At 43.6% G+C, this 23,225-nt stretch overlaps 1 protein-coding gene across 1 annotated transcript in view; it reads left to right on the top strand.

Annotated features, from left to right (window-relative positions):
* Positions 1-1,394: 1,394 nt before the first annotated feature.
* LOC130910048 (NACHT, LRR and PYD domains-containing protein 3-like) overlaps positions 1,395-23,225 on the top strand; it is a 37,425-nt gene continuing 15,594 nt past the window's right edge. Inside the window, exons 1-12 of the mRNA XM_057827120.1 lie at positions 1,395-1,422; positions 2,061-2,348; positions 2,722-3,021; positions 8,801-10,640; positions 14,388-14,558; positions 14,916-15,086; positions 15,448-15,618; positions 15,996-16,163; positions 16,543-16,713; positions 17,086-17,256; positions 17,642-17,812; positions 18,185-18,355. Coding sequence (XP_057683103.1) covers positions 2,766-3,021; positions 8,801-10,640; positions 14,388-14,558; positions 14,916-15,086; positions 15,448-15,618; positions 15,996-16,163; positions 16,543-16,713; positions 17,086-17,256; positions 17,642-17,812; positions 18,185-18,355 — 3,461 coding nt within the window. The 5' untranslated portion in view covers positions 1,395-1,422; positions 2,061-2,348; positions 2,722-2,765. The remainder of the gene's footprint in view (positions 1,423-2,060; positions 2,349-2,721; positions 3,022-8,800; positions 10,641-14,387; positions 14,559-14,915; positions 15,087-15,447; positions 15,619-15,995; positions 16,164-16,542; positions 16,714-17,085; positions 17,257-17,641; positions 17,813-18,184; positions 18,356-23,225) is intronic.

Raw genomic sequence — 23,225 nt, 5'->3', positions numbered from 1 at the left:
GCAATCAATGACTTTGAACGAAATTTGTTAGACTATCACTGGACTGATACATAACATACTGCTTGTGCGACCTAGGTGGCAGGCGGACGGGTTCCCGATAAGCTTCTGCTTTTCCGTCTCCCTTGTCATGTCTATCTTCATCTTGTTAGGATAAACAAATAGATGATTTCCTTCTTTTCTTTTTTTTCTTTTCTCTTTCTTTCCTTATGATTTTGATTTTGAGGATGATGATGATGACAATGACAATAAATTCAATAAATAAATACACAAGCTTGACGCCAATTTAACGGGAGCAATTTTTTTTCATGGGGGATTTGGCTAGCTCTGGCAGTGTTCAACGCAAACTGCAACGAATGGCAGTAACTTTTTTATATCGCAAAATGTGAAAACGATTGAAACCATTACTCACCAAATTCAATCTGCTGGCAAATACAGGCAAGTGTGTATGCTGCGCTCTGGTCTGCCCCGGTGTGGATAAGGCCTGCTTTTTGTTTTCGCAGCTTTGCAATGCAACCAAAGGCTCTCCGAGCACTTCACACGTAAGGAGTGCGCGCGTTTGGTATAATGGAACGCAGCTTGGGCCGATGATTGGTTCTCGTCAGCGAAGCATCTAGAAGGATTTGCTGACTGTCCAAGTGTGACATTTTTTAAAGAACCGATTTCTTATGTGCTCAGTTTATGTACTAAGTTAATCACATGATGATAATAATAATGTAACGTTGATAATAGTCAACCGTTGAATCAGATTGCAATTCTTTATTTGTGGAAACTTATTGAACAACACGACTGCTGTCTGCCGCAGCCAATGCACATATCTCCCCCGCCAGAACAAACGTAAACACGGAAGGCACTTCCCTCGCTCTCCCGCACCTCCCTCACCCCTCTACGTCATGCGGTGCATTCAGGAACACCTGTTAACACCCCCGCCACATTATAACTCGATTCGTTACAATAATAATAATTAAATAAAACCTCCCAACCCCCCCCCCCCTCCCAAAAAGAATTTCTCCTCGTATCTACGCAATTCACGTAGGTCGCCCTTTTTGACTTCAAAACTGCGAATTTCGCCGAAAGGTGAGAGATTTTCATGCCTGTTCCTCGTCTTAGCTCTTCATATCTCCAATGCTCTTTGCTTTGTGTTCTTGTTCGGTTCATAATACTGCACACACTCGGAATAGGGTTTAGTTACATAGGATTTCGGGCTTGAGGGTATCAGGAGGGAGGTTTCTATGCACCGCACACAACGGACACGCGCGCACCCCTCGAAACCTTCACTGCCGACCTGGGTCACGGCACTAATACAACCGGTCATACAGGTGTTTTCTGTGTCACCGAAGGTCACACCCAGTGTGCCCTGTCTAGGAGAACCAGAAAGACAAGTTGTCATTTGGACGGGAGGAGACGAGGAGACAACAAGGCCACGTAAGTTTACTCTTAAACTGAAATGAAACTCATGAACGAAAAATGAGTCGCAAGTTCATTCACTTTAAAGTTGGTTTGTAATTTGCTCCTTTGTCAATGAGCCTACTGTTTCATTTATTGTGCCACAATTCTATCAGGTGAGTAACAGGAAACACAAAAATATCACTTAAGGGCACAGTACATTTTGTGTCCACCAAAATGTCTTTTAGCTTGAAATACCCAAGTATATTTTGCGTAAGCCGGAATTTTCGACGCACTTTTACTGACAATTAAGTTTTGTTTCTTTTTAGAAAGACATGGGTGCTTAAGCAGGTTCGGCAACTTCTTGTGGTGTGTAGAAGTGGGAACTTGCCTCAATGTTGCTTGGAATGCATTTCCTTGTTGCCAGCTATTATTCGATTGTTTGCAATCTCGCCTCTTTGAAAAAGGAAATTTAGACCCAATCTGGTATATTTTGTCTTCCACTATATTGTCAGGTATTTTCAAGATCAAAACAAGTCATTTACTGTAACAATATCGTGAACAAAGCAGCAAGGGAGTCCCACCATGAATGAAAAAGATTGACCTGACGTCCAGGCTTTGCGTCGCGTCACTCAAATGGTTTACACGGTCAAGTTACAATAATGTGTCGTCCGTAGATACCCGATCGACGGTCATCCCGCCCGCGCGTTTACAAGGTGGAAGGATGCCCCTGGACACTGAGCGTAAGGAGCTGCTGTTGAAAACGCTGACGGAGCTGGGGGAGGACCACTTCCAGTCCTTCAACAGTTATTAAGTCAAGATAAGCCATGAAAAGTTGTCGTTCACAGATACCCGATCGACGGTCACCTCGCTCACATGTTAACAAGGAGGAAGGATGGCTTTAGACAGCGGGCAGAAAGAACTGCTGTTGTAAACACTATTGCTCCCTCTAGTGCTCAGTTAAGGTATAGTTGCACAGAGCTTATCGATTGCACCGAAGGCATGAAAATGATCAATTCACAATGAGAAAAAATACAATCAGAAGTAACGTGTAACGCAGGCGACAATTTGAAAAAGTAGTGGAGTAAAAAGTACATATTTGTGATGTAAAATGTTTTCAAGTTAAAGGTAAAAAGTACCACTTCATATTTGTACTCAAGTCAAATATAGACAAAAATGTACTTAAGTACAGTAATGAGAGATGGTTTTTCTTCGTTACATTCAACCAGTGCTAAGAGGAAAGATGAAGATTGACCTGACGTCTGTGTTTTGCGTCACGTCACTCAAACGGTTTATGAGCTCAAGTTACAATAAGTCAATAAAAGTTGTCGTCCGCAGATACCTGTTTGACGGTCACCTCCCTCACGCGTATAGTCTGAAGGATGGCTCAGGACAGCAGGCTTAGGGAGTTGCTGTGGAACACGCTGATGAAGCTGGGGGAGGAGGACTTCGCGTCCTTCAGGTTCCACACGGACCTGCCTGAAAGCGAGCGTGAGAACACCAGCCGTGAGTACATTGCTGGAAAGCTCTTGAGTAAGCACGGTGAGAACACTCTGCATGTGACCGTCAAGATTCTGGAGAAGATCGGGAACAACGATTTGGCCCAGAACCTGGGCAGCGACATACTGAAAATAGAAGGTTAGTCCCCGACATAGATTCCCGTGGTAGAAAGCAGGTGATTTGGAAGCTGTGGAAGTTAACCATGAAACGACCCGTATGAAAAATTTTGTTGCTCATTTATTTCCAAATCTCACTTCCTGAGACATAACCAGGGGTGAAAGTGGCTAGAATTTCTTGCCGGAACTCCCCGACATCAAGGTCGCCACGGAGCCAGAAATTTGATTGATTGACTGGTTTCTTTCTTTCTTTCTTTCTTTCTTTCTTTCTTTCTTTCTTTCTTTCTTTCTTTCTTTCTTTCTTTCTTTCTTTCTTTCTTTCTTTCTTTCTTTCTTTGGGGGGGCAGACCTCTTAAAGCAGTAATGTGAAGTAATTTCATAACATGCCATATAGGGTCACAATTAAAGTAATTAAACATTGTCCAACAAATAAAGCATGAAAAAATAATTTATATGTTGTATATTTGACAAAATAATCGCGTTTCCGAAGTTCGAGCCTGAAAGGGGACGAACCCGGAAGTGATACGTCCCACCGGGAACAGCGATGGCAGCTCCATGCATACCGCCGCCATACAACGCCCTTCAAACAATGATTCTAACAGCGATATAAGCAATAGATCGAGCGCAAGGGAGGAGATCCAAGTTTTTGAAGAGTTGGAGGAAGAAGAGGAGCTTGGAATTTTATGTTGGACCTAACATGTATTAGCCAGACGCTTATCAGGATGCAAACAATGTGCCTAGACTACTTGACATGGAATGGATACAAGACCCATCGAGATTACAAGATTGTTAAGATATAGACCGTTATTATTTTCATGATATGAAAATGCAGGCATTTGCACATAATTTTATGTTTTTGTCTATCTGATGACATTGTTAAAAAATAATAAGACTTCATGTTCATTTTGGCAGATCCGGCAGCTCTTGTGCATATAAAATAATAATATAAAAACGTTGGGGGGAAAGAAGGAGATGAGTCATTGATGGCTTTCTCCACTTTATTGTGGTAACAATATGAAAACAAAATAATAGCGGACTGCCACCACATTCGACCGCAAAGTTTTGCTTCTTGCTGATCTCCTCCTCGCCTCCTACTACTGCAGCGTCTCTTAAACGGATCGTGCAAAGTGTCTTGTTATGAGCTTTTTGTTTACAAATGTATCGAACACACGACTTGCTGACAACTTTCTTTCGATATTAGCACATGGAGCTAACAGTATGAACACTGCTCGGCACAGCTCTCGGCAGGAAGTGGCGTCTAATGGCGTGAGGAAATGTAGTTTTTTCACACAAGTGAACAGATTACAAAGCACCACTTCAGTGTTGTCCCGAGACTACATTTTCCATGATTCACTGCGTGACTTGAGCCGCTCGCTGATTCATTGCGAGATTGACTCAATACCAACACGCTGAGTCACCTGTCAGCGGCTCTCGCGAAACACAAAATAGAAGGCTATCAAGTGATCACAGTGAAAGAAACGCCGAACCGTACAAATGCAATGCAATGCTTGAAGCATGAAGGTGGAAATATATAATACAAATACAAATAAATGTACACAAACTCACCGGCGGTGTGTGTCTCTTACTGCAACGTGACCGTGAATGACTGCGACGCCGACCCGCTTATGTGGACATCCACAACCCTTTCCCGATTGACAGTGGATTAACCCTTTCGGACAAGATGGTAGATGACGCACAATTTAAACACACTTAACCTAGCGAACGCAACTATGATCGGGGATTGCTGCGCGTTAACTTTCGGCTAACGTCGCTAGCTTATACTGTTCATTCCACAACAGTTGGCAGCTCTGCTTTGACAAAGTCATCAGTCATCTATCCAAAAATCACACTTACTTTTTGGGAAATCCTTGATCATAAGCAGAGCGGTTAAGGAAGCAGGCATCTTCGAAGTGTTTGCAGCAGAGAACACTACTCGATGATGGCGAGAAATTCATTCGCTTCGTGCGAACGAAAGATGTCCATTTACGTGCCCTGCTATCCTTTGGCCACTCATACAACTTTTCGTTTGAGTGAGAACAAAACATCGCCACACACCGCCGTGGCATCTTACCGAGAAGCAATGCAACAAACAATACTGTTCTATAGCGGACTTCCCTCGCACTACCCTGTGTGACTTAATTTCAGAAGATTGCCGAAGAAAAGCATTTTCGTTGTCAAGGGCGTTGCTATGGGTTAAACAAAGAATCTGGAAGGGTTGCGTTAAAAAAAATAAGGAAAATATGTTAATAACTTTTTAGCCATTGATATTATTCAAAAACATGGTTGGCCAACCTTACTTCACATTCTACTGAAATGCAAATAAAACTGTTTCAGCACCGTTATTTTCCTCACATACTAAATGCCAAAAATTGAAGATCGCGCAAACGTTTTTAAATCATAAGTAAATGAACAAGTAGCCTAACATAAATGAAAAAGTCCAAAGTGCACATTGACAGCTAATATGTTCTGAACCTCCCCAACAGAGCAAATAAAACTAAATAATGATAAATAAGCCTTCTCAACTCTTTTGTTGCTCTTAAAGATTTGATTCATTTTATGTTGTATTGCCCTTTTTTTTGTCGCATCAATTCAACATTTTTGTTGTTGTTGCTGTTTTAGAAAACATGCACATTTGAATAAATCAGAAATAACTATCTCTGCTGATGACAAGTCAGTATGTCAGCCAACTGAACAGATAAATGAGTCCAGGCGTTTTGCTTTGCAGTGTGCATTCGCACATTGACGTGACTCATCATCGTCAGACTCAGATAACTGCAGCAGCTGGGGAAACCTCCATGCCGTCCGTGGAATAAAGTAAATAATGAAAATTGTTGGAAACGCTACACAAGCACTTTATTATGTTTGTTGTTAACACATGTGTATGTAAATCTGATGTTGTTAGATTTTTTTCATCTTGGAGATGAAATGCATGTGTGGCAGCTTAGCCTTTTTTTTTTTACATAGTGTTTTGACAGTTGCCGTCATATTTTTGGAATCAAAGCACCGTGTACCGGAACTGCGTTCTGGCCCTGAATCTTAAACCGGAACTGCCTTCCTGAACCGTTCTGGCCCACTTTCACCCCTGGACATAACTATTGCTTTTCATTTTGTGATCATTTGATGCTGCTCTGTTGCTCCTGAGAGGCCCTACAAAGGTCGAGAATAAAATGCCAACAAAGTCACGCCAGTGGGCGTGACCTGGGTGACGTCACAGGCCAATAGATGAGGTCATTTTGAGCCACACATGAGAAATGATTAAGAATTAAAAATAAATCCTTAGGTCTTTAAAAAAAATGTCATTGATCAGTGTAACACGCTGGGAAAAAAATGCCACTTCTAAAACGAGTAAAAAAATGACTTGAAATGAGATAAGATTTGCTTATGACAAAAACATTTTGCCCAAGCAACACAAAAATTGTTTGTTCCATTGGCAGAATTTTCTTAGTTGTTATAAGCAAATCTTATCTCATTTCAAATTTTTTTTTACTCGTTTTAGAAGCGCCATTTTTTTGCATTCCAGTTGATTTGTTTTTTCAGCACATGACAGTAGTTTATATGAATAGAAAACAGTTCACTTAAAACAAAAAATATATTTAATGTGGGACATCATAAAATTAAATCGCTCCTCCAACTAATCATGGGCATGGTGTTTGAACAGTGAGAGGAGTCTCCGCATGTCAAAGAACCGGAGAGATTCCTCTCATTTTAACGCTTTACACTCCGAGCAATTTTTGTGGAATGAGGCGTTGATTTTTCAATGAGTATTCATACACCCCCCCCCCCCCCCCCAAAAAAAAACTGCGCAAACATGCCTTGTTTCACATATTTTTATTCCTAAATCATCAAATGTCATCATCAAACTTTTATTTTTCAAATTTCTCACATTTTTGAAAGTGTCATCACCAGCTAAAGTCAAAGAATTTCACATGCCAAATATGGATACTCACAAACATTGCTTAATGACTGCTAAACTATAAATCTCAGTAAGATTTTGACAACTGATCATAAAAATGAACTTCTCCGCTTCGATTTGACATATTGCACATCGAGGTTGAGTAAATGAGCACGGTGTCATTTACAGTACATTTCAAAAATGGCACTATTTGTCAATAGTTTGTAAACAATCCACATCATTCCCACGAAACTTGAAAACTCACACTTCCTATTCATTTCAAGGAAATGAAATGTCATCTGGGAGGGGTCTGTTCATGCCGCTGGCTCTACCTCTCGCCCTCTCAGCCCTTGGAGCTCTGGCAGAGGGTCGATCTGAAAAGTGAATAAAAATGATATATATTCTATTGTTTACAAATAGCCAAGTGGTTCTTAACCTTGCTAAAGGTACCGAACCGCACAAGTTTCACATGTGGATTCACCGATCCCTTCGGAGTTACATAATAAAGCAGTTTATTTCTAATTCAAAACCTATCTATCTAAGCTAACGAGCTAATAATTTAGCAAACTTCTGTTCAAAATTCTTCATTTTGACAGCTCGTTTTATATATGGGTCAATATTTGAGACCACGCTGGCCATCGGTCTGTTGTATTCCCTCATGCCAAGTGTGAGCCAACCTTCCACTCAGCAAACCAGTCCCTGGGGAAGAACCTCCTATCTGAGCGAGGACTAGCTGATAAAAGAAATGGATTAAGCATGTAAGTTGGGAGCAAACAAGTCCAAAACCTGGTCTAAAAAGCCACTTTGCCTTGATTTTAATCAGCATACAAAAATAAGGCTCTGGTTGTCTTTACCTTCGCCGAACCCCTTAGACTTGCTCACCGAACGAACCCCTGAGGTGTGATCAAACCCACGTTAAGAACCACTGGATTAGCCGTTTTCACACTATTTTTAAATTCACACATGAGTATGATATAAAAGTCAAATATAACAATAACATCTCATAGTCTATCAAAGAATTTTTAGGTGTGTAATGGAATTTAGCCGTTTACAAACAGACAAAAACACATTTTTTTGTCATTGTTTACATGGCCAATAATACAAGATGTTATTGAGTCAGCAGGGAGGGTAAATTTGTTCAAAGTATTTCTGTAGGACTCAAATCTTACCTAATATGACTTGATTTTCGGTATGTTTTTGATAAATGGCTATATTTTTTCATTTTATGACCTTCTTGGAGGAGATCAATGCCAACGTTGATCACATTCTCTTCCTTCGAATCCATTCCCCCTCTTTCTGTGGACTTCTCTTCAGACTCGGCCTAATTCACTGCTTCTACTTGCCTCCTAAGAACTATATGCGCTTCTACTGGTGTTCTACACATTATTCTAACCCTGTCTTGTCGTTGTGATTCTATTTTGTCGATGAAAATGTGGTTATTTCAGCAGAGACGTGATATAAAACATTGTGGATGCAAGATGGCGGCCACTGACGTGAATTTCAACAACTTCAAGTCACCTTAGGAAAATTCATTTAGTTAACATGCGACAGTGCTGCCATCCGGTGTTGAATGAAAGAGCGATTATTTCTCTATATACTGGTCTAAATGACGTCTTTATGACGAGTACAACAGACGATATGGGCCACAGAAATCAAGGGGAGGCAAGCATCCCCAATTGTATAGCGCGGAGTGTAAAGGGTTAAACACTAATAAAACATTAAAACATCACTAAATAACCATGGAGGTATTAATGAAGAGAATCTGCCTTGAGTTACTCAATCACATTGTCCATTATGTGAGGGTGGGACTTGTACGTATTCATCTCTCTGGTGGCTGTGTGCCCTGGGGTTGTTTGCAAGGTTGTTGTTTTTTTTGTGTCCATAACGGCTCACTGCTGCTTTCTTGCAGGCGTTGTCTTCTCCGTCCATAATGATGATCAGATTGCCAGCTTGAAGGCGGACCTGCAGCACAACCTGCGGAGTTTATACAGCTTTGTTCCCGAGGGCAACACCGAGCGCAGGCAGCAGCAGCCTCTGGCGAACATCTACACTGAGCTGGACATCACCTACGGGGCCGATGTCAGGCCCGACGAGCGACACGAGGTGCTTCAGATGGAGACGTGTGCCGCCCCAGCCAAGAACTCCATCCTGCCGTGCGACATCTTCAAAAGCCATGACGGGCAGCCGCGACCGATACGCACGCTGCTCACCGTCGGCTTCGCGGGAATCGGGAAAACCTTCCTGGTTCAAAAGTTTGTGTGCAACTGGGCCAGCGACAATGCCAACCAGGACGTGCACTTCATATTTCCCTTCACATTCCGTGAGTTGAACACGGACAAAGGGAAAAGTTTTACGCTTGCTGAGCTTATCCGTAGCTACGTCTGCGGGAGCAGACACATCAGTGAGGAGACTCTGAACAAAATATTAGACCACCTGCAGAAGTCTGGGAAACAGGACTATGAAAGCAGCAGGATCAAGATCTTGTTTGTCTTGGATGGACTGGACGAGTGCAACTTTAAAATGGACTTGAAGAATGAGATGAAAGTAGACATGGATGTGAAAAAACCCTACCCGCTGGAGGTACTCCTGGCGCACCTCATCAAGGGGAACCTGCTTCCTTGCTCCCGGGTTTGGATCACCACGCGGCCCGCGACGGCCCGCGATATCCCCTCCGACCTCATTGACAGCAGAACGGAGGTGAGAGGATTCAGCGATATCAAGAGGCTGGAGTACTTTAGGAAAAAGTTCCCAAATGAGGAGCGTGTCATTGAGCACATCCGAAAAACTCGCACCATCTTCATCATGTGCCACCTGCCCATTTTCTGCTGGCTCACCGCCACAGTTCTTCAGGATCATTTGGACAAAAGGAAGGAGGGAGAGCTTCCCACAACGCTTACAGACATGTGCTCAGCGTATGCTTTTAACCAGCTGGACAAGTCCAAGGGGAGACAGACGACCGAGTACCCCGATTACGTGAAAGCGCTAGCAAAGCTGGCTTTTCACCACACAATGAGTAAGCAACAGATCTTCTATGAGAAAGACCTGGCGGACTGCGGTTTTGATTACAGCCAAGTGGCAAAACACTCTGGAATATTTACTGAGGTGTTTAAGGAGATATGTCCGCTCAGAAGAAACCAACATGGCAAAATGTTTCAGTTCGTCCATCTGACCATCCAGGAGTACATGGCCGCATTACATGTGATGATTTGCCTTTTCCACGACAACAACAACGTACTGGATGATTCAGGATGGTTACTAAGATTAGTTTCTAGGTTTTGGAAACAAAAGACAATCCCTGAAGTCCATGAGTCAGCTCTCCAGAAAGCCTCGAAAAGTGAAGGAAACTTGGACATGTTCATCCGCTTCCTCTTTGGCCTTTCCTTGCCATGCAACCAGGAACTAGTGGGGGAACTGCTGAAGGCTCCTCAGGACTGGAGGCAAAACAAGTCAAAGAGTGTCAAGTTGATCAAGGAAAGGATAAAACAAAACACTCCTGAGAAGAACATCAACTTGTTCTACTGCTTAAACGAGCTGAAGGACGACTCTTTGCTGAAGCAGTTTCAGATAAAGAAAAAGAGTTCATACATGACTGGCTGGCGCAAAATGTCAAATGACATGTGGTCAGCCTTGGCCTTCTTTTTACTGACAGACGACGAAACCATGAAGTCCTTTGACCTGGGGGATTATTCCAGTTCGCCTTTGGGGCTTGAGAAGCTGTTGGTGGTGGTCAAGGCTTCTCAAAGATCAATGTGCGTGGTTTAAAGTCTTTATGAAGTGGGAAATCCAAAAGCACAATGGCAAATCTTAAAAACAAGTGCAACAAGTCACAAAACATGATGACAACAAAACAAAACAACTGCAAATCACAAAACGGGCAAAAAAATAATTTAAAAAATCTGAAAACAATTGCATATCACAGAGCCCAACAACAAATCCGAAAAAGAAAGGAAATGAGCGCATTCACTCCCAAAGACGTGTTTGTACATTTTTTGGGAGCACGTAGGTTTGCTCCCAAAGACTTATAGAACCAATCCTTCCGGTTCTTTCAACTAGCGATGTAGGATAATACATTTTTCAACCGATAACCGACAATTTCCTTCTCGTCCCAGCTGATGATCGATAATGTCAAGCCAATAATTCTATTAAATGGTATATGTAAAATTTTAAAGTATATACGAGAGCAAATATTAATGTATAAAAATATAATTTTTTTGCTCGTTTTTTCATCATCAAATGTGAACAAGTAGTAAATTCCAACATCTAAATCACGACAAATTGTCTGACATTGTATAATGGTAAACTTTTGGCAACAATTACTTACAGAGTAGATACCCATGTTGCACAAAAATGCCTTTACAAGTAAGCCATTCCTAATATGCATTTACTGTATAACATTACTACACTGCAAAAGCACACCTCCTTAAAACCAGTTAAATTCCCATGTTTTCAGGATAAATCTTTTGGAAATAAGTGAAACTCTCTGCCAAAAGTGCTTCAAGTACATTTCACTCACTTACATTTCTTGAAATAAGAAAAATAGCTAGCTGAAAATAAGCTTAACAGCCTTATTTTAAGCAATACATTTATATATTTAATCCTAAAAAACATGTTTGTCAGAGATGTTCTTTATTCAAGAATAGGTATGGTTCAAAACATTATTGGAAAGCATTTTTTTCTTGATTTTGGTGAAAAATGACCAAGTTTTTAGATGTATGGGCTTAATAAGAACAAATGGTAATATTTGCTTCAAGTAAGTGGAATAATCTGGCGCATTCATCCGTTAACTAGTCTTTAACACTCAAAACAAGATGGAGAAAAAATTATTGGTCTAGATTTAAGAAAAATGATCTGATGAAGACGTCATAAATAGACACGTGCCGGTTACTGGTTTCAAGGTTTAGCGTGGTATGAAAACGTCACGGCTTCAAAACCACTAAAATTTTCCGTCATACCGTAGAAAATGTTAGCCTAGTCTTATTTGGGAGAGCAACTTCGTCAAGGTTGTAAATCTCATGGCCACTGGGAAACTAGCTTGAATGAAGGAAAAAAGAATAGCGTCAAAGATCGCTGATTGCGACAGATGATCTTGCCCTAACCAAAAATGCATGTTCGCTGGAAAAGGACAGGTCTCACTCCCAATGTTTTTTTGAGGTGAAACCGTTACACAACAATATTTATATTTTAACTTATTAACTTTATGTCTTTTTAACACAAAGGCATGACATGTAGACTAGAGTTGACACAATGGCTGAAAATGGCGAAACTTTGAGCTTTTTGCCCCCTCCAAAAAAACAAAAAAAGTTGTGCAGTAAATATTTTTTGATTTTATTTAGAGGCGTTTGTTTTGTTTTTTTTGTTTTGTTTTTTTCTAATAGCAATTATTTTTGTTCTTGCTCAAATCTTGAGCAAACGCAGCTGTGCCTGTGGATAGTCTATAGATCTATTCATTTTAATTTTATTTAAAATATGTTATTTATTTATTTTAACATTATATTCATGTAACAATTTGCAAATATGTTATGAAAAATTTAAAAAAAAATCCCAGATTTTTTTTAACCCATACATCTCAAAATGACACATTTTGGACCTATAATTACAATACCTTAAAACCGCGGTATTTTTGCCCAAGGTTATCGTACCATCAAAATCTTATACCGGCACATGCCTAGTCGTAAATTTATAGCGTACTGAATGCATCACTGACTGATTGACTTCTTGTGAATGTGGTTTGGTGCATGTTGAAATGATCATCTAAACACTGTGCCGGAATGATAAGCATGCTTACTTGACTGACGTCACATGTCCAAATGTCCGTGATGAAACTGATGTGATCGGCATGCTTTTCACGAAGAATGGTGGACGTACAGTATAAACTGCATTATTTTTTCATCCGGGGCTTTGGCTCTCGGGTCACTTCAGTAAAAAAAAACGTCTCTCGTCTGACCGAGCCTGGCACCTCCTCCCGCCTGTGCTCTTCAGTCCGTCCGGCCCCCAAATGAGCACACGCGCCAGGCCTCAGTCTGGCCGTGGTGCTTAATGAGTTGAACCGGAGATGAGTGGCGCGGGGCTGCCCGAGACAGAGCTGCCAAAAGCGGCTCTCGATCGTCACAAGCCCCGTAATTTAGCTTAGTTTATGTTTGTTTACGTTCGCTTTAGCCTTCGCGCTAGCAGCAGCCTCGCATTCGTTCCAAATATCTTTTTGATGCATCTTTAAATGTCTGATCAGGTTAGCGGTGTTACATGAGGACACTTTCTTTCCGCCTCGTGGAACTTCTGCAGTGCATGTTTTTGCAGATGGCGAGAGAGCCGTTTGTTTCACACACGGTAAAATCAACCTACGCTGGTGACAGAGCCGCCACGACATCCAACTACCTCAACCATGTCGCGTCACTCATGCATCAGGGGCTTCCGAGGGAGGAGGGGTTGAGGAGGCGGCGGTGCAGAATTGGACAAAACTGCTTCGACTGCGCACAATTGGAGGCCAAATCAAGTATCTAAATATCGGATTCCATTATCGGTAGAATTTTTTTTTTTATATCTGTTATCTGAGTGACGTCATAATTGCCACTATCGGCCGATAATTATCGGTAACCGACATTATCGTGCATCTTTACTTTCAACTGTTTGTAACTGAACAGAATCTGCAGCTCTCCAGAACGCTACCAAAGGCGTATAGAAAAAGGAAATTACTCCTGATCTTCAATTGCTCATCACTGTAGAACGGAAAAGAGTCAAAACATTTTGTGAAGAAAAAAAAAAATGTTTGTGTAGCCATCAAGCACAATATTCTGTAGTGCTTGACAAGTCAGCCAAAATCATCGCAAATGAACAGAAGACGATGTCTTCTGAAAAACGGCTGGGAGTGAAAGCGTTAGGAAACCGGAAATGGTTGGCACTGGTGCCGAAGTTGTCTCGCGGCTGTTTGGACGAGAGGAAAGACTCGTTTCGAGAGGTCCCTATATACCCGGGTCTCTTGCTTTCTTTTGATTTGATGATGGTTGTGTATGATTCATTGCAAGGATTTCACGCTGCTCACCGAGATGAACATTTTTCATTGCTGGCCAGCCTTAATTTCAATGTATATGGCGGCAAAGAAAATGTTGACCTGAAGTTCATCCTGAAACACTTTCAATTCAGAATCTTGAAGAATGTCAAATGCGTCGAAATTCGAGGAAATTCCGAGTGTCAATCTTGAATAAAAAAAAAAACCACAAAAAAAAACATCGCGGTGGGACTAGATGAATGGCCTTGTTGACGAAATCCAAAACAAATGACGACTGCATAAGTCAGCACATGAGCGTTCCTGTTGCTCACATCCTCACTTGAAAATAAAATGCAAAATATCGATAAAAGGATTAGTTTTCAGATTTGTCATTGAGTTTTGTTTTTTTATTTGTCATCTTGAAATAAAATCTATGATTATTATTCAAAGCAGCATACCAAAGTCAGCAGGTTTTATGTTTGGCTCACTTCTTCCTCCTGCCTGTGTTCTCCAGTCTAAGAGAGTGTGGCCTGGACAAAGGCAGCTGTCACCTGCTGGCTTCCGTTCTCAGCTCTCCATCCAACCTGAAGCATCTGAATCTGTCCGAGAACAATCTGTCAGATAAAGGGGTGGAGATCCTCTCGAAAGGACTGGCCAGCCCAAACTGCATCTTAGAGTCCCTCGAGTAAGGAGCTCCTCCTGTTCATAATTTCCTGTGGTTCCGGTCGACCAATAGATAGAATCACTGCTGTTATTAGCAAAAAGAACGATTCACTCAATGTGGTCGAACGAAACAAACATCCTTGTTGACGACATCCAAAACTAATAAAGACTGTCACAGACAGCACATGAGGGTTCCTGTTGGTGACATCATGACTAGAAAATACAATCCACCATATCGATAAAACGATAAATCAGGTTTTGTAATTTGCCTTTTTTTTGTCATTTTGAAATAAAATCTATGATTATTATTCAAAGCAGCATACTAAAGTCAGCAGGCGTTATGTTTGGCTCACGTCTTCCTCCTGCCTGTTCTCTACAGTCTAGGATCTTGTAACCTGGGTAAAGCCAGCTGTCACCCGCTGGCTTCCGTTCTCAGCTCTCCATCCAACATGAAGCATCTGTACCTGTTCAACAATGATCTGTCGGACGAAGGGGTGGAGATCCTCTCGAAAGGACTGGCCAGCCCAAACTGCATCTTAAAGTGCCTCAAGTAAGGAACTCTTCCTGTTCATAATCTTCTGTGGTTCCAGTCGACCAATCAATAGAATCACTGCTATTATTAGCAAAAAGAACGATTCACTCAATGTGGTGGTACGAAACAAACATCCTTATTGACGACATCCAAAACTAATAAAGACTGTCACAGACAGCACATGAGGGTTCCTGTTGGTGACATCATGACTAGAAAATACAATCCACCATATCGATAAAACGATAAATCAGGTTTTGTAATTTGCCTTTTTTTTTTTTGTCATTTAAAAATAAAATCTATGATTATTATTCAAAGCAGCATACTAAAGTCAGCAGGTTGTATGTTTGGCTCACTTCTTCCTCCTGCCTGTGTTCTCCAGTCTAAGAGAGTGTGGCCTGGGCAAAGGCAGCTGTCACCTGCTGGCTTCCGTTCTCAGCTCTCCATCCAACATGAAGCATCTGGACCTGTCCGAGAACCATCTGTCAGACGAAGGGGTGGAGATCCTCTCGAAAGGACTGGCCAGCCCAAACTGCACCTTAGAAGAGCTCCGGTATGAAGCTCCTCCTGTTCATAATCTTGTGTGGTTCCAGTCGACCAATAGATAGACTCACTGCTATTATTAGCAAAAAAAAGACCGATTCACTCAATGTGGTCGAACGAAACAAACATCCTTGTTGACGACATCCAAAACTAATAAAGACTGTCACAGACAGCACATGAGGGTTCCTGTTGGTGACATCATGACTAGAAAATACAATCCATCATATCGATAAGACGATTAGTTTTATCGATGAGGTTTTGTAATTTCTTTTTTTTATTTCTCATCTTGAATTAAAATCTATTACTATTATTCAAGGCAGTGGACTAAAGTCAGCAGGCGTTATTTTTCACTCGCTCTCATGTCTTCGTCCTGTCTGTGTGCTCCAGCCTAGTCAAATGTGGCCTGGGCAAAAGCAGCTATCACCTGCTGACTTCCGTTCCCAGCTCTCCATCCAACTTGAGTCTGAACCTGAGCCTGAACGATCTGTCAGACGAAGGGGGGGAGATCCTCTCGAAAGGACTGGCCAGCCCAAACTGCATCTTAGAGTCCCTCAAGTAAGGAGCTCCTCCTGTTCATAATCTTCTGTGGTTCCGGTCGACCAATAGATAGAATCACTGCTGTTATTAGCAAAAAGAACGATTCACTCAATGTGGTCGTACGAAACAAACATCCTTCTGGACGACATCCAAAACTATTAAAGACCGTCACAGCCAGCACATGAGCATTCCTGTTGATGACAACATTACTAGAAAATACAATACATCTTATCAATAAAACGATTAGTTTTTTCAGATTTGTCACAGGGTTTTGTAATTTGCTCTTTTGTATATTTGTCATCTTGAATTCAAATCTATTATTGTTATTCAAGGGAGCGGACTAAAGTCAGCAGGCGTTATGTTTGGCTCACGTCTTCCTCCTGCTTGTTTGCTCCAGTCTAAGTGATTGTGGCCTGGACAAAGGCAGCTGTCATCTGCTGGCTTCCGTTCTCAGCTCTCCATCCAACCTGAAGCATCTGAACCTGAGCTGGAACCATCTGTCGTACGAAGGTGTGGACATCCTCTCGAAAGGACTGGCCAGCCCAAACTGCAAGTTAGATTGCCTCGAGTAAGGAGCTCCTCCTGTTCAAAATCTTTCGGGGTTCCGGTCGACCAATCATTAGAATCACTGCTATTATTAGCAAAAAAGAACTATTCATTCAATGTGGTCGAACGAAACAAACATCCTTGTTTACGACATCCCAAAAAAATAGAGACTGTCACAACCAGCACATGAGTGTTCCTGTTGGAGACATCATGACTAGACAATACAATCCATTATATCAATAAAACGATTAGTTTTATCAATCGGGTTTTGTAATTTGCTCTTTTGTATATTTGTCATATAGAATTAAAATCTATTATTGTTATTCAAGGGAGCGGACTAAAGTCAGCAGGCGTTATGTTATGCTCAGGTCTTCCTCCTGTCTGTTTGTTCCAGTCTAAGTGGTTGTCACCTGGACAAAGGCAGCTGTCACCTGCTGGCTTCCGTTCTCAGCTCTCCATCCAACATGAAGCATCTGTGCCTGTTCAACAATGATCTGTCGGACGAAGGGGTGGAGATCCTCTCGAAAGGACTGGCCAGCCCAAACTGCATCTTAGAGTCCCTCAAGTAAGGAGCTCCTCCTATTCATAATCTTCTGTGGTTCCGGTCGACCAATAGATAGAGTCACTGCTGTTATTAGCAAAAAGAACGATTCACTCAATGTGGTTGTACGAAACAAACATCCTTCTGGACGACATCCAAAACTATTAAAGACCGTCACAGCCAGCACATGAGCATTCCTGTTGATGACAGCATTACTAGAAAATACAATACATCTTATCAATAAAACGATTAGTTTTTTCAGATTTGTCACAGGGTTTTGTAATTTGCTCTTTTGTATATTTGTCATCTTGAATTCAAATCTATTATTGTTATTCAAGGGAGCGGACTAAAGTCAGCAGGCGTTATTTTTCACTCGCTCTCATGTCTTCCTCCTGCCTGTGTTCTCCAGTCTAAGTGATTGTGGCCTGGACAAAGGCAGCTGTCACCTGCTGGCTTCCGTTCTCAGCTCTCCATCCAACCTGAAGCATCTGAACCTGAGCTGGAACCATCTGTCGTACGAAGGTGTGGACATCCTCTCGAAAGGACTGGCCAGCCCAAACTGCAAGTTAGAGTCCCTCGAGTAAGGAGCTCCTCCTGTTCAAAATCTTTGGGGGTTCCGGTCGACCAATCAATAGAATCACTGCTATTATTAGCAACAAAGAACTATTCATTCAATGTGGTCGAACGAAACAAACATCCTTGTTTACGACATCCCAAAAAAATAGAGACTGTCACAACCAGCACATGAGTGTTCCTGTTGGTGACATCATGACTAGACAATACAATCCATTATATCAATAAAACGATTAGTTTTATCAATCGGGTTTTGTAATTTGCTCTTTTGTATATTTGTCATATAGAATTAAAATCTATTATTGTTATTCAAGGGAGCGGACTAAAGTCAGCAGGCGTTATGTTATGCTCAGGTCTTCCTCCTGTCTGTGTGTTCCAGTCTAAGTGTTTGTCACCTGGACAAAGGCAGCTGTCACGTGCTGGCTTCCGTTCTCAGCTCTCCATCCAACATGAAGCATCTGTACCTGTTCAACAATGATCTGTCGGACGAAGGGGTGGAGATGCTCTCGAAAGGACTGGCCAGCCCAAACTGCACCTTAGAAGAGCTCCGGTATGAAGCTCCTCCTGTTCATAATCTTCTGTGGTTCCGGTCGACCAATAGATAGAATCACTGCTGTTATTGGCAAAAAGAACGATTCACTCAATGTGGTCGTACGAAACAAACATCCTTCTGGACGACATCCAAAACTATTAAAGACTATTAAAGAAAAAAAAATATATATATATATTGTTGAATTGGAAAAACAAACAAAACATTAGCATTAACCAATGGCTAAATCTAATCATTGAATATATAACATTAGAGAAAATAAACAAAACAAATGGACAGATACGAACAACAGTGGGAAACGGTCGCAAGAATGATGAACATAGACTAAGGATTCTCTCTCACCTGCGAAGGAATGCCACAAAAATAATAAAAATGTATACATAAATGGATGTATGCGGGGTGTCCAGGGAAGTTGTATGCATCCTTCTGCAGCTGGAAACTGGACATGTTTAAATCCGAACTGTTTTATACACTCCCAACAGCATGTAATAAATAATTTTTCTTCCTTCACAGTTTAGTCGGTCAATGGGCTTATTTTACAAGGATACTCATAGACAATTTGGTTTCCAGCTACTGGGGAGCATATGCAACTTTTTTTGGAACACCCTATATATTACTTATCAGACTTGGAACAATTAAGGAACTATGCGTAAATAATACACTTCACTGGTCCTTGGCATACATCTAATGGTGTTTGATAAACCTCTTCTTCTATCAGCTTTACAGGTGGAGTTTGTTGGCGTCCTGCCCTGGGCCGTCCCGCCGCCGGTCTTGGCCCCCGGGATTTTCGGCCGGGGCTTGTCCGGTTGCGTCTGGCTGTGCGGGGCGTCCCGTCGGGCGGGCGCTGGTGTCATGGGCGGGTGGGGGGGCCGTGCGGGTGCCGGTCCGGGGCCGCGGCCCTTCCCCGGCCGGCCGGGGTGGGGTTGGGGTGGGGGCCGGGGGGTGTATGCGGCAGCCATGGTTCCCTCCCAGGTCCGCCCGGCCGGAGCCGCGTCTCCCTGTACCGGGTGCCGGGGAGGTGCCCTCTGGTGCCATACCGCGCGCCCCTCTTGGCCCGGGGGTGGGTTGTGGGGGGTGCGCTTCTCTCCCCTTGCTCTGTTTCCGGCCCTGTCTGCCTCCCTGGGCCGCGGCGGCCGCGGCTGCCCCCCGGCCGGCGGGGTCGTTAGCGGGGCCTCTTGGGGCCCGCGGGGCCTAGGGTGAGGTCCCTTGCCGGTGGGGTGGACGCCCCCTGGTCGCCGGCGCTTGGTGTGGCGCCTGCTCGGGGTGCGGGGTGGGTGCTCCGTGGGTGGGAGGGGGGTGGGCGGTCGCGGAGGCGCCGTGGGTGGTCTGGGGCGGGGATTGATCGGGGCCCTGACGCTTCTTCCGCCCTGGGGCCGGTGGTTCTGGTGGACGGGGCCACGCCCGCGGGAGCCTGCCTCTTAACTCACGCACTTCTCACTTCGGCACTGTAAATATTTTTCACCCTGGCACTTACATGCTCATACATTTCTCCGGGGAGAGTTGGGACGGGGCTTTACAGTCCCAGCCCGACTCCCCCCTGTTTTTAATGCACCACACACCAAGGTTGTGGGATGGTTGGGACCTGCTGGGGGGGGGGGGGGGGGGGGGGCTCACAGCTGCCTCCTCACCACAGGCCCCGCCATCCCTGCACCTTTTTTAAATGCACCACACACATCATACTCCACAGGAGAGCTTTGGCAAAGGGCGGTGGGACGGGCGGCTGGACAGAAACTCCATGCTGCGGTCCCACTGCCCCAAGCCAAGCTCTCCTATTTTAATGCATACATTGCACTACCCTCCCCTCACACCCCCATCACGGTGCTGGGTGATGGCTGCCAGTCGGGAACCTGGCAGCCACAGTAATAGGGTGGTAGGTGGGTCCCACACTTTTTCTATATGGCGTGGCTCCCGGGGTGTGGCCTCCCCTCTGCCTCGGCTGCCGGCCGCGGGAGTGGGTTGGGGGGTCGGGTCTCCGATCTTGCATCGCCCCATGGCAGTCCCTGGGCGTTCTCCTGCCTCCGCCTTCCCCTCTCTTCTCTGGCTGGGCGTCCGCCCTGCGCTCCGTCGAGGGTCGCTGGCTGGGCGCCGGTGTATCAGCGGGGTGTCGCCTGCACCGGCGGGGGACCCTGCCTTGCCTGGGGCTTGGTGGGCCACTGGGGGTCTCGTGGCGTGCCGTGCCGGTTGGGGGGCTGTGGCTGTGGCTCGTGGCCTGGGTGGGCGGGCGGGGGTGGGTGTAGGCGTGGGGTTGGTGATGCGTCCCCTTCTGCCATCCCTGAAGGCCGGTTGATGGGTGCGCGGGTGGCCCGGGGGGGGGACGGTGGCTCCTTTGCTGGGCGGTTGGAGGAGGGATGGGCTGCGCATGGCCCCTCCACCCCCCCGCCCGCCCTGCCTCCCCGGGCTCGCTGGGTGTGGGCCGTGGCCCTGGGTTGGTGCCCGCGCGGTCTCTCCGCCCGTCTGCGTGGCTGTCGCGCGCCCGGTGGGGCTTGCGTGCTGCTGGATGTGGTAGGGCATGCTCGGGTTGGGGGTTCCGGTGCCGGGATTGGCGATGCGGCGGCGTAGGTTTGGTCGCCAACGGGCTTTCACTCATAAGAGATTCACACGATTACTGGGTTCTAGATCACAGAACTGATTTGTGTACACTCTACCCCTTTCAATCACTTAGCTTATAGTCTTATAGACACCCCCACCCCCATTCTCCTCTTTCACTGGCCAATAGGCCCCCACATGGTGTAAACCGGAAATACATCTCGCTGACGATAGCACCAGCATATTAGTAACTAGTTTAGATGTTCAATGTATTTCTCGTTGTTGTTTGTGTATGTGTTTCTTTTCTTTCTTCTCTTGTATTTCTTTTCTTCTGTCCCCCCATAATCCCTTCCTGTTCGCTGCTTTGTCATAATAAAAAGGTATTTTGAATGATCACAATGGGAGTATGTCAGACTCTCAATGTGAAACATTAAAACTGTTCAGAATCCGGGCACTTAGACTTCCATTCTCTGTGTCAAACAGCTGAACAGGACAGGTTTAAAAAAAAAAAAAAAAAAAACTATTAAAGACCGTCACAGCCAGCACATGAGCATTCCTGTTGATGATTGAAAATAGAATACATCATATCGATAAAACCAAGGGCGTTTGGTCTCAATATTGGTAGGGATGATATAACAACACAACCTGCATGTACAGTACACATTTTGCTGTGGACGGGACATGATAAGACCAACAGACTGTGTGAACGGCGGCCAGGGCTACATTTCTCACCAATAAGAATCTAATTAATTAATAGGCTAAATGATAAAATACAGTGGGGCAAATAAGTATTTAGTCAACCACCAACTGTGCAAGTTCTCCTACCTGAAAAGAATGGAGAGGCCTGTAATTGTCAATATGGGTAAACCTCAACCATGAGAGACAGAATGTGGGAAAAAAAACAGAAAATTACATTGTTTGATTTTTAAAGAATTTATTTATATAATAATAATAGTATAAGTATTTGGTCACCTACAAACAAGCAAGATTTCTGGCTGTCAACAGTGTTGTTAGTAACGGCGTTATTTTTTTCAGTAGTGGGTAATCTAATTAATTACTTTTCTCATCTTGGCAACGCCGTTACCGTTACTGAAGACGGAAAGGCATGCGTTACTATGCGTTACTATATTGGTCGAAAAGTCTGAGGGAGACGGACTCACCGAGACGACAGAGCAGAGCAGGAGCGGGGAGGAGGCAAGAAAGTTGTAACGCCGAGCAAACGCGATGCTAGGTAGCCCCAATAATACATGTTGTAGCCGATAGCCGACAAACTACGCCCGCATGTTATTGTAGATATGGTAGACATGGTAGATACATCACTTGTACTGTATATAGATATAACTAGATGCAAAATGACAGCCGCCATCTTAAAGCAGTAGGCATTTTAGGACGGCTCTTGTAGAGAACCTTCCTCGCGAACCTAAGTAACTTTTTATCTAAAATACTTCTAAATCGGCAAAATCTTGACTTGAATCTATCTTTAAATGATGAAACAGTTTTAAAACTTTCATATGTCGAAAGTAGAGAGAAGGGAACTAATGCAATAATGGGAGCAAGTTTAACAACTTTTAACAGTTGATTCAGGGTAAAGGGTAAATTAGGGTAAAGAATTGGGCTCGGGCCAATTGTACCAAAAACCTCCACAAAAAACTTCATATAGTGTGGCCAATGTTTTTTTTTTTTTTTTTTTTTTTTTTTTTTTTTTTTTTTTTTTGGAGGGAAAAAAAAAAAAAGTAATTATCACCAATTACTTTGCCAAGTAACTAATTACTCTTACATTCAGGTAATTGAGTTAGTAACGCAATTACTTTTTGGGAGAAGTAATTTGTAACTATAATTAATTACTTTTTTTCAGTAAGATTAACAACACTGGCTGTCAAGAGGTCTAACTTCTAACGAGGTCTAACGAGGCTCCACTCGATACGGCACCTGTTTTAACTCATCAGTATAAAAGACACCTGTCCACAAACTCAGTCAGTCACACTCCAAACTCCACTATGGCCAAGACCAAAGAGCTGTCGAAGGACACCGGAGACAAAATTGTAGACTTGCACCAGGTTGGGAAGACTGAATCTGCAATAGGTAAAACGCTTGGTGTAAAGAAATCAACTGTTGGAGCAATTATTAGAACATGGAAGACATAGAAGACTACTGATAATCTCCCTCGATCTGGGGCTCCATGCAAGATCTCCCCCCGTGGCGTCAAAATGATAACAAGAACAGTGAGCATAAATCCCAGAACCAGACGGGTGGACCTAATGAGTGACCTACAGAGAGCTGGGACCACAGTAACAAAGGCTACTATCAGTAACACAATGCGCCACCAGGGGCTCTAATCCTGCAC

This window comes from Corythoichthys intestinalis, chromosome 1, assembly GCF_030265065.1.
Source record: "Corythoichthys intestinalis isolate RoL2023-P3 chromosome 1, ASM3026506v1, whole genome shotgun sequence".
Taxonomy (NCBI): Eukaryota; Metazoa; Chordata; class Actinopteri; order Syngnathiformes; family Syngnathidae; genus Corythoichthys; species Corythoichthys intestinalis.
Note: the sequence above shows the minus strand (reverse complement) of the source record. Positions and strands in the feature narration are given on the sequence as shown.